General features: G+C 37.3%; 1 protein-coding gene across 1 annotated transcript; it reads left to right on the top strand.

The window, feature by feature from the left end:
• Positions 1 to 334: 334 nt before the first annotated feature.
• On the top strand, positions 335 to 8,797 carry LOC307133244 (uncharacterized protein). The gene is made up of 4 exons (XM_079828167.1): positions 335 to 438; positions 799 to 902; positions 3,317 to 3,443; positions 6,815 to 8,797. Exons 2-4 carry the CDS (start codon positions 800 to 802, stop codon positions 7,083 to 7,085), a joined length of 501 nt encoding a protein of 166 aa, XP_079684293.1. The 5' UTR covers positions 335 to 438; position 799; the 3' UTR covers positions 7,086 to 8,797.
• The last annotated feature ends 3,552 nt before the right edge of the window (positions 8,798 to 12,349 follow it).

Below are 12,349 nucleotides of genomic sequence, written 5' to 3'. Positions count from 1 at the left end.
ACGATAGAAAACAGTTATTTTACATTTTAATAATATTTCACAATATTACTTTTTTTTATATAACATAAATGCAGCCTTGTTGAGCAGAAGAGACTTCTTTAAAAACATTTTAAAAATCTTGATGATTAAGCCTTGATGAGGCTATATATATATATAAATTCTCCCTTTAATGAAATTGCTAACTAGAAACAACTAGGATATTAAAGAAATCTTACATTTGTAACAACGAAACTCATGATGAGGTGATGTCATGTATCTGTCCTGTTTGTCTCTGTGGAAGGGGTGGGAACAGGTTGAGGGAAGGATTTTGGAGCGTGGTGTATTGCTATAAACCAGCAGACGCAGTTATGTTCCTTCATTTGAACCTCAGTAACAGGGATTACTTCATGCAAGCAACTCCGCTGACCACTGGAGCAAACTCCCAGCACAGGAACTGAGGTATTTACCCTGGACTATACAACAGATATTATTCCAGCACACAACATGACCTTTAACTATAGCCCAGTGAGACTTTGGAGCGTTTTTTAGACTTTACAGATGCTCTGTGTTTTCTGCATCTGCTCTGTATTCACTCTGCATGCTCTCTCAGTTTATCCGTCAACAATTCAACAATCTGTTTACCAGACAGTCAATGAAGCCATTCATCAGATTGTATTCAACTCATTCCAGCAGTGAAGTGTTCTTAAATGTGTGAAGCATATGCTGAGAGGCATGAACTCGTGTAAAAGCCTGAGATAATGTCAGACGGACTCTGAAGCTTTGCACTGTCCTGAATGACATTGTTGTTTCTCCGAGGAGGATGAGGATGAGGATGAAGAGCGCTCTGAACCTGCTGCCGCTGCTGTGTCTGTGTGCTGCCCAGAAGAAATGGACCCAGGACACGTCTGAGTGGGACCACCGAGGTAAAAACTTTTCAACTTTGTGGGTTTTTCTTTGTTCACAACAGGTGATGTGAGGAAAAGTCCTGACCGATCTAATAATTTCACTCTTAAAGAGCTGGTAGAATGCAAATGTTTGTAGAATGTCTCCAAAATAGTTTAAAGGATAAATTATAGGATAGGATAAACTAACATAAATTAGAGAATAAACAGCTTGTCTCTGACAACTTTTTACCTTTGAGGTTCATAGTACCTCAGTTACTACTCTAAGGTACTAAAATGTACCTTTTAAATGTATAAATGTGTCCTTTAAGGGTTCTGCACCAGTGATGAGCTGTTGAAGGTACAATTTTTGACCATTTTTTTCTTAAAAAATATGGTTTTATATTTATTTCATGGGAGGGTCGGAATTTTTACAACCCTTTTAAGCCATACTTTGGACATATGGCAGTTTAAAACTTTGATTTTTGTATTTTTTTTTGTTGTTTTCTAGCAATATAGATAAACAAATCCTCAGTTACTGATTTAAATGTAACATGTTAGAATAGATCTGGGTTATTATAGTTAAACAAAACTAAAAGTATAGAAACAAACTTTTGTTACTTGAAATAAAATAAACGTATTATTGTAATTATTAATATTGTTAAAGTGTATTGATAATATTAATAATAATATAAAATGATAAAATATTATAATTAATAATAATAACTTATTTTACTACCAAGGAAAAAAACTGAAATAAAACAAATAAAAAATATGTAGACATATTTAAACAAAAACTGATAATTTTTTTAAACACAACACAATTAATACAACTAAACAAAACAAATAAATGAAAATATAAAAATAAAAACTAATTCAAAATATTATTTTATTCAGCTAGTTGCCAAAGCATCGTTTTATTGTCATTTAGTTTAAACAAAACTGAAATATAAATGAATAATAACTATATAGACACAACTAATAAAAAAAATAAAAAAACACAACAAAATAACTAATACTTTAAAATGTATAATTACTAATAGTATTTGAATGATATGGAAATAACACTAAATTAATATGTATAGTTCATATTAATATTAATAGCTAATATTAATATTTCAGACCGTTTCTAAATAAATCAGCTTGTTAGTTTGTTGGTTTATAGTTACTTGTATTTCTCATACATTAAAGAAAAATATGTTTGATCATGTTTTTATATTTCTTACATTAACTTTGGCAATAGAGTGGAATAATAAGGTATTCTTATTACTTTAAGAAAAACTATGGGACTCCAATTAGTTATTCCTTTATTATTATATATTCCTATTTTCATGAAAAGTGCCTATTGCTTGTAAACAATGTTAAGAAGATGGATGCATGGATGATGCATGGATAGATGGATGGATGGATGGATGGATGGGTGCATGGATGGATGGATGCATGGATGATGCATGGATGAATAGATGGATGGATGGGTGCATGGATGGATGGATGGACGGATGCATGGCTGGATGGATGGATGGATGGATGGATGCATGGATGGATGGATGCATGGATGCATGGATGCATGGATGGATGGATGGATGGATGGGTGCATGGATGGATGCATGGATGATGCATGGATGGATAGATGGATGGATGGGTTTATGGATGGATGGATGGATGGACGGATGCATGGCTGGATGGATGCATAAATGGATGGATGGATGGATGGATGCATAAATGGATGGATGGACGGATGCATGGCTGGATGGATGCATAAATGGATGGATGGACGGATGCATGGCTGGATGGATGCATAAATGGATGGATGCATGGATGGATGGATGGATGGATGGGTGCATGGATGGATGCATGGATGGATAGATGGATGGGTGCATGCATGGATGGATACATAAATGGATGGGTGGATGGATGGATGGATGCATGGATGGATGGATGGATGGATGGATGGATGGATGGATGGATGGATGGATGCATGGAAAGATGGATGGCTGGATGGATAGATGGATGCATGGATGGATGGATGGATGGATGGATGGATGGATGGATGGGTGGATGCATGGATGGATGGATGGATGGATGCATGGATGGATGGATGCATGGATAGATGGATGGATGGATGGGTGCATGGATGGATGGATGTTAAGAAGGGGCCCTTGAGAAAATAAAAATAATATTCATAATAATCACACTCTTTATATTGTGTTTGTTTGAATGTGCCTCTGGTTGTGCTGTTGGTCATGGTTTATCTTTGTTGGTAGCTTATACATGGCACTGAGTTGAAAGATGTAAGAAATGCACCATTCAATATAAGTCCAATCTCAAGGATGTGCATGACAAAAGGTTTCCGAATCAAACCTCCTTCAGTGTGAATCACTGTGACGGGTAAGCATCTCTGAATGAGTTTTCTCATAACCGGAAGCTCAGTGTGAAGTTGTGTTCACTTGTCACAGACAAACCCAATGGCAAGAGCTGTTCAAACCTGACGCAGGTACTGGACAACTGGAAATACGCCATCATGTACCAGGTCAAAGACATGCTGGTCAACGATCATGCGTCCATCTTACCCGAATATGTCAGGTATGATGTTAAATCTGTTGTTGTTGTATCTTTTGTAGGTGTTTGGTTTCATGAAATGAAGTGTTTTTTGTGACATCCTTATGGAAAGTGAAGCTGGTCTGGCCATGGCACACATATTGTAGTCCACCGCAGTCTGAGGCCATCTGGTCATTTTCTCTGTGACATTTTCCTTTCTGTTTCTTTCTTTCTTTTTCAAGGCAACTGGAGAAAATTAGGATCACATGGCAAAAAAGGAAATGATTATTAATGCAAAAATGCTTTGACTGAAATGAACCACCTAATCTGCACAATATGCCGCCTTCTCCAGGTGCAGGACCTTTGATCCTAAGCCTAAAGTCTGCGCCGCAGCTTCATGCACCATTACTCATGGATGAAAGACTTCATGTGCCTAATTATACATCATTTCTAACTAATACTGCTACAGATCATCATTTACTTTTATAACCTGACCTCTGAGAAAATAAATATGTCACTGGGGTTTAATCCAAGTCCTGTCATCTAATATGTATTGCTTGCAGTAAAACATTCACAATGTAGATTCCAACCATGGGTCGTTGACTTTTAGGTGAATTTCGTGTGAAAATGTATATTGAGATTGGATGGATGGATGGAAGAATGGATGGATAGATGGATGGAAGGAAGGATGGGTGGGTGGGTGGAATTAAGGTAGGAAGGATGGATGGATGGATGGATGGAAGGAAGGAAGGAAGGAAGGAAGGAGGAATTAAGGATGTACGGGTGGATGGATGATGGATGATGGATGGAAGGAAGGAAGGAAAGAATGACGTATGGGTGGATGGATGGATGATGGATGGATGGATGGATGGAAGGAAGGAAGGAAAGAAGGATGGATGGATGGAATTATGGAAGGATGGATGATGGATGGATGGATGGATGGATGGATGGATGGATGGAAGGAAGGAATTAAGCAAGGAATGATGGATGGAAGAATGGATAGATGGATGGAAGGAAGGATGGGTGGGTGGAATTAAGGTAGGAAGGATGGATGGATGGATGGATCGAAGGAAGGAAGGAAGGAAGGAGGAATTAAGGATGTACGGGTGGATGGATGGATGGATGATGGATGGAAGGAAGGAAGGAAGGAAAGAATGACGTATGGGTGGATGGATGGATGATGGATGGAAGGAAGGAAGGAAAGAAGGATGGATGGATGGATGGAATTATGGAAGGATGGATGATGGATGGATGGATGGATGGGTGGAAGGAAGGAATTAAGCAAGGAATGATGGAAGGAAGGATGTATGCGTGGATGATGGAATTAAGGGAGGAAGGATGGATGGAAGGAAGGAAGGATGAATGAATGGATGGGTGGATGGAAGGGTGTATGGGTGGAATTAAGGAAGGAAGGAAGGAAGGAAGGAAGGAAGGATGGATGGATGGATGGATGGATGGATGGATGGATGGATGGATGGATGGATGGATGGATGGATGGATGGATGGATGGATGGATGGATGGAAGGAAGGAAGGAAGGAGGAATTAAGGATGTACGGGTGGATGGATGGATGGATGATGGGTGGAAGGAAGGAAGGAAAGAATGACGTATGGGTGGATGGATGGATGATGGATGGAAGGAAGGAAGGAAGGAAAGATGGATGGATGGAATTATGGAAGGATGGATGATGGATGGATGGATGGATGGATGGGTGGAAGGAAGGAATTAAGCAAGGAATGATGGAAGGAAGGATGTATGGGTGGATGATGGAATTAAGGAAGGAAGGATGGATGGAAGGAAGGAAGGATGAATGAATGGATGGGTGGATGGAAGGGTGTATGTGTGGAATTAAGGAAGGAAGGAAGGAAGGATGGATGGATGGATGGAAGGAAGGATGGAAGGAAGGATGGATAGAAGGAAGGAAGGAAGCCCCTGCCCTTTTTCAAAATGAATCAAAAGTGCCCCTCTCAGACAAATGTCAATGATAATATCGTGGTCAATAAAACTAAATAAATGTGATTATTTTAACATGACAATGCATACAATAGTAGCGAACGGCTCAAAATTCTGACAATTTCTGTTGAGGCGTTGCCGTAACGCGTTGCTATGGGTTGCGTGCGTTGCTATGGGTTGCGTGCGTTTAGATTGACTGCTGATTTTCCTCTGTTCGGAAGCGGCTCTCGAGCCAAATATGGTCCTTTCAGAGAGTGTGTGGCCTTACGGGAAAAAATAAACCAATATTTTTTTTTCATCCATAATCAGAGCTAATGTGTTGATTTAATTACAAATTTGTATATTATATAAGTATTACACAATTCATCAATGCCCGTTTGTCATATACACCAGCCAATCGTGATCTGGCAAAGCAAGTTCAAATTCCATAGGGCGATGTGAAGCGGTAATTTTCTGTTATTCATAAATCGGTTGAAAATTACATGGACAGACGAACTAACGTTTGTGGAACAATTTCCTGCGGTTTGTGTCAGTTTATAAATTGCATCACTGACTAAATGGATTTTAACTGACAACAAACAAATCACTGCACAAAACCATGCAGCAGCAAAAGTCGCATTAATGGTAAGTAAAGTTAGTGTTAAATTCACTTGTATTTATGTATATTGATACACCGTTTACTATTTCATGAAACTATCAAAGTTAACAAAACCCAAGTGCCACCGGCACCTACAGGCCTATTATGTGAAGTGTAGGCTGGCGAAATGGTTATGTGAAATGACTTTATTATATTAACTTACCATTTTTGAATATTATGCAGCATTATACGTCTCTTATGTTCATCAAGCCTGCATTTATTTGATAAAAAACAGCAATATTGTGAAATATTACTAAAATAATGGTTTTCTATTTTAAAATACTTTAAAATATAATGTATTCCTGTGATCACAGCTGTATGTTCAGCATCATTACTCCACTCTTCAGTGTCACATGATCATTCAGAAATCATTCTAATATGAGGATTTAATGTCAATGATGGAAACTGTGATACTCTTTTCAAGATTCTTTGATTAATAAAAAGTTAAAAAGAACATAATGTAATAATATTTCATAATATTAGGCTACTGTTTTTTCTGTATTTGTGATTAAATAAATGCAGGCTTGATGAGCATATATATATATTATTGCCCCTTTTTTACATTTGAGCCCCTGCCCCTGAAGAACTCTCTGCACGGCCCTGTTACGAATATAATGAATTTGTCATTATAATTAATGATTAAATAATTAATATAATAATCAATTGTAAAGTTAATGTTGTCAAAAACCGCATTTGATTTGTTCAGTTTCCGGAGAAACCACATGATTTAAGGAATTATTTATGCGGGACTATAGTTATGTGCTTAGGGTTTTGCAACAAAATGGCGTCCCGTGTGTTTGTTTATGTGTTTGTGTTTGATTGCGCAGGATCCAGCCCCTCTCAGATGCGGTGGGCGATCTCTATAAACAGTTTGACACTCTGAAGGAGAACCTGGTGAAGCTAACCAGCAAGTTTGACAAAGTGGAAAGCTTTGTGGACGAGATCCAAGCTGGAAAATTTCCCAAGCCCAGACTCTGGACGCCCCCAAGACTCCCTGTCAGGAAAATCCCACATCAGATCCCGCTGAAAAGTCCTGTAAAGGTCCCGGGTGAAGCCCTGTGGGCTCAGAGGAGAGCCAGAAGACGTCCTGGGACTTAGCAGGAGAGGGCAGCGGAACCGTGGCATGATGAACCATAGCCGGCTTACACCAGAGATCCGCCTGTCAGGTTCAATACAGGCCACATCACAAAATTACAAAATATACAGACTTACGCAAGAACATGTGACGCATATGAAAGCACCAGTGGGTTATTTGTACAATATGATGGAGTTTGACTTTTATGTGTGCATTTATTAACAAAAAATGTATATTTGATCATATCAAAATACATTAATCTTTTTAAATACATTAATCTTTTTAATATTAGAGCTATACTAGTGGAAAGTCATTGTGAGTTCACAAAATCTTAAAGGTATAATGCATTAAATATTGAAATGTTTACTTTTCGTCTTTTTAAACACTGTTGCAAACACTTACAAATATATGCATTATGTTATATATTATGCATATGTTTTAGCATCAGGGCACATTACTCAAGTATAAGCATATCAAATGTGTTATTTAGCATCTCTCACATGAAAAAATACTATAGTATATTATAGTAAAATTACTCTAGTAAATACTATAGTGTTTTTGAACCGTAAATATACTACAGTAAATTAACCAAGTGTAGTAAATACTACAATATACTACAATTTACTGTAGTATCTTTACTATAGTGTGGTTCAAAAACACTGTAGTATTTACTAGAGTAATTTTACTGTAATTTTACTATAATATACTATAGTATTTTTTCATGTGGGCTCATTGTTGCATGTTATAATAAGCTACAAATCATTAAAAAGGTAAACAATGGCTCACGATTATTATGAGACGACAGTACTGAAGAACTGAAAATACTACAATATTTCTGATGGACGATCATTGTAAGAGATCTGAAAATCTGAAGTGGTGCATCTCTGCCGAAATCTGAACATTAATAATTAATTTGGCTTTCCTCATTATGAAAACAAATGTGCTGCTGGATGAAAAAAACAATCATTCTCGCCACAAGTGTTTCTTGTGACGCATCTTAAATAGCAAAACAATATTCCTGACACCTAAACATGATTTCGGTGCTGTATAAGATTAACAGTCTCTTCATATGTTGACATTAGGAATAGTGTTGACATTAAAGAGATAGTTCATACAAAAATGAAAATTACCCCATGATTTATGCTACTCGCCCTCAAGTGCAGTGTTGCCAACTTAGTTTCCAATTTTGTTGCTAGATTTAGCAACTTTTCAGGCTACCCACGCAACCAAAATGGTTTGGTTTCTTAAAAGTGTTATTAACGTGGCTATAATTCTAGATGCTTGAATAAATTGTTTTTGTGATTGAATAATTATTCATAACTATGCAGTGTCATAACTACATCTCTGACGTTTATAACAAACCAAACAGTTTGAAAATCGGTAGAAAATTGAGCAAGTTATGGTTATTTTAAAAGTACATGCACCATTTAAAGGGTCATTCCTGTTATAAAGTGACTTTTTTGTCCCTTTGATTTACTTATTCATATATTTTATAAAATGAGTCACATATTTATTAGAAATGGCTTAAATTATAAATGTATGTCTTCTTTATCACTTTAACAGATATAATAGACATTAAAAATAGTATTTTGTATTTTACACTCCTTTTTATTGATATATGCATTCAATTTTATCATGTCCTCAGTGCAAAGTAATCAACTTCCACAAGAACTATAAACCATAAAATGATAAAAATCTCAAAATATTTTTAGATTATGTTAAAGAATAGGTTAAACTGCCTCTAATCATAAACATAAATCATGTTAAACTTTAGTTATTTTTGTACAATTTTCTTAATTAACCGTGTCCCTGAAGTCATCTTCCACCCTGTTAGGATGTATTTCTCGGCTTCCAAAAAAGACCACAATTCCATTTAGACCATTTTCTGGAAATTACATCATTTATTTTTCCTGCTGGAAATCAACCGTACAAAATTAAGTAAGCTTCAACTCTCACCTCTACCTTTTTTTTTATTTTTTATTTTTTTTATGTTATCCTGCTTGTCCCACTCATAAAGTTTCACCCTGTTATGCTCTGTTATGAAGAATGTTTGTCCGGTCAAAAAAATGTAAAAACATGGTTATAAAAGTTCTGTTTATCTGTAGAAGGTTAGCTAGCTAAACGTTGATCAGTCCTAGAGCTATGGCTAACTTAGCTTAAAATGTTCCACCCTGTTAGGTCTATAAACCTAACAGAGTGGAAATTCTAATAGAATAAATTGTATTTAGTGTATATTGCATATTCTATATACACATATATATATATATATATAAATATTATATGTATAAAACAATATTATATAGGTGCAGTTCCACACATTACTGATGGCAAATCATGCAGGACAATGACGGAAAACTCATCCACTGTTATGGTGTTCCACCCTTTTACACTTAGTTCCACCCTGTTAGGCGGGTCATTTTTAAATAATAATTTGACAGCAACATGAAATGTTTTGCATACTTATGTCTTATTTTGAGAGATGAGGAGCATTAACAGCATATACAGTATATGTTTTTGAACACATTGTTTTATTATTTACCATCCTGTTGGCAAAAATGGGTACAAAAAGTACCTGTTCTTAATAATCAAGACATTCTATTCATCAATAATAGTTGTGTTATTGTTTCAAGAATAAAAAACAATACCATGATGGCAAAAGGGACATACAGTGAGGAAAATAAGTATTTGAACACCCTGCTATTTTGCAAGTTGCACTTAGAAATCATGGAGGGGTCTGAAATTGTCATCGTAGGTGCAAGTCCACTGTGAGAGACATAATCAACAAAAAAAATCCAGAAATCACAATGTATGATTTTTTAACTATTTATTTGTATGATACAGCTGCAAATAAGTATTTGAACACCTGAGAAAATCAATGTTAATATTTGGTACAGTTGCCTTTGTTTGCAATTACAGAGGTCAAACGTTTCCTGAAGTTTTTCACCAGGTTTGCACACACTGCAGGAGGGATTTTGGCCCACTCCTCCACACAGATCTTCTCTAGATCAGTCAGGTTTCTGGCCTGTCGCTGCGAAACACGGAGTTTGAGCTCCCTCCAAAGATTCTCTATTGGGTTTAGGTCTGGAGACTGGCTAGGCCACGCCAGAACCTTGGTATGCTTCTTACAGAGCCACTCCTTGGTTATCCTGGCTGTGTGCTCCGGGTCATTGTCATGTTGGAAGACTCAGCCTCGACCCATCTTCAATGCTCTAACTGAGGGAAGCTCTGTACAATGCTCAATACACGGCCCCGGTCATCCTCTCCTTAATACAGTGCAGTCGCCCTGTCCCATGTGCAGAAAAACACCCCCAAAGCATGATGCTACCACTCCCATGCTTCACAGTAGGGATGGTGTTCTTGGGATGGTACTCATTCTTCTTCCTCCATACACGTTTAGTGGAATTATGGCCAAAAAGTAATATTTTGGTCTCATCTGACCACATGACTTTCTCCCATGACTCCTCTGGATCATCCAAATGGTCATTGGCAAACTTAAGACGGGCCTGGACATGTGCTGGTTTAAGCAGGGGAACCTTCCGTGCCATGCATGATTTCAAACCATGACGTCTTAGTGTATTACCAACAGTAACCTTGGAAACGGTGGTCCCAGCTCTTTTCAGGTCATTGACCAGCTCCTCCCGTGTAGTTCTGGGCTGATTTCTCACCTTTCTTAGGATCATTGAGACCCCACGAGGTGAGATCTTGCATGGAGCCCCAGTCCGAGGGAGATTTACAGTCATTTTTAGCTTCTTACATTTTCCAATGATTGCTCCAACAGTGGACCTTTTTTCACCAAGCTGCTTGGCAATTTCCCCGTAGCCCTTTCCAGCCTTGTGGAGGTGTACAATTTTGTCTCTAGTGTCTTTGGACAGCTCTTTGGTCTTGGCCATGTTAGTAGTTGGATTCTTACTGATTGTATGGGGTGGACAGGTGTCTTTATGCAGCTAACAACCTCAAACAGGTGCATCTAATTTAGGATAATAAATGAAGTGGAGGTGGACATTTTAAAGGTAGACTAACAGATCTTTGAGGGTCAGAATTCTAGCTGATAGACAGGTGTTCAAATACTTATTTGCAGCTGTATCATACAAATATATAGTTAAAAAAATCATACATTGTGATTTCTGGATTTTTTGTTTTATATTATGTCTTAGTGGACATGCACCTACGATGACAATTTCAGACCCCTCCATGATTTCTAAGTGGGAGAACTTGCAAAATAGCAGGGTGTTCAAATACTTATTTTCCTCACTGTATACTATCCAAGAAAAGCTCATTATTGTTTAACATTTACATTATTAACATTTTGTGATAACTATCTGTATGTCCCTAACAGGATGGAACACCTTCACTGCCAGTGTCTGAACAATGAATCTACCCATAATTATTATTTTATAAGTCCCTGAGCTTGACCAATGTGTATTCCTGATAGTTAAACGTGTCAGTATTTTGGTAGAATGCTAAAAACATGAAAATCATGTACTTTTTGTCCAAACATTTATGAAGCCAAAATGTTACTGCATACCAGGAATGACCCAAAACAATGTTACGAGCGAGTGAGCTGACTGTGACAAGATGGCCGCCAGGTGGGTGCGGACGTCGACCTCCATTGGCCAGCAGGGCGGACAAGACATCTAGCCTTTATTATGTATATCTATGGGCTAAACCCTGCGCACGATTTATAAATTGAGGGAAGAAATTAGTAAATCGTGTGGGTGGTTTAGCAAATCGAGATTGTGCCTATGATTTATAAATCGAGGGACCGAATTAGTAAATTTTGCGTACAATTTACTTTTTTTTCTTGCATGTCATGTGTTGGGCTCCGTACATATTAACTAACACATTGTTTAATTTATTTTACGAACAAATCTAAATTAGCATTTCAAATAATATCTACGCATTACATAATGGCATAGTTTTGCCTTGCGATTACGTAATGACGCAATGGCGCAATGACGTCACAACGTCTTTTAGCAACGAATCGATCTGCCTTTAGCAACTTCCCCTGAAAATTAGTTGGCGACAGTGCTCAAGCCATCCTAGGTGCATGTGACATTCTTCTTTCAGACGAATACAATCAGAGCTATATTAAAAAAATATGTATTTATAATGGCTCCTACTCCTACATCCTACGTCATATATCACATCAGGGGTTATTCTTTTGCCATAAGTCGACTTTCGTAGGCCAAAAACAGAAACAGCCATTCACTGCCATTATAAAGCTCGGAAGAGCCAGGACATATTTAATATAACTCAGATTGTATTCCTCTGAAAGAAGAATGTCATA

This window comes from Gobio gobio (assembly GCF_949357685.1).
Source record: "Gobio gobio genome assembly, chromosome: 1".
In the NCBI taxonomy this organism is placed as follows: Eukaryota; Metazoa; Chordata; class Actinopteri; order Cypriniformes; family Gobionidae; genus Gobio; species Gobio gobio.
The sequence above is the reverse complement of the archived record's forward strand: the minus strand, read 5'-3'. Positions and strand labels throughout refer to the sequence as shown.

What these genes read in the sequence shown, in the direction of transcription:
- LOC307133244 (XM_079828167.1), top strand. Translation starts at nt 800, where the DNA reads ATGAGGATGAGGATGAAGAGCGCTCTGAACCTGCTGCCGCTGCTGTGT. An exon ending in GTCTGAGTGGGACCACCGAG is followed by an intron (nt 903 to 3,316) that starts GTAAAAACTTTT and finishes CACTTGTCACAG; the next exon opens with ACAAACCCAATGGCAAGAGC. An exon ending in ATCTTACCCGAATATGTCAG is followed by an intron (nt 3,444 to 6,814) that starts GTATGATGTTAA and finishes TTGATTGCGCAG; the next exon opens with GATCCAGCCCCTCTCAGATG.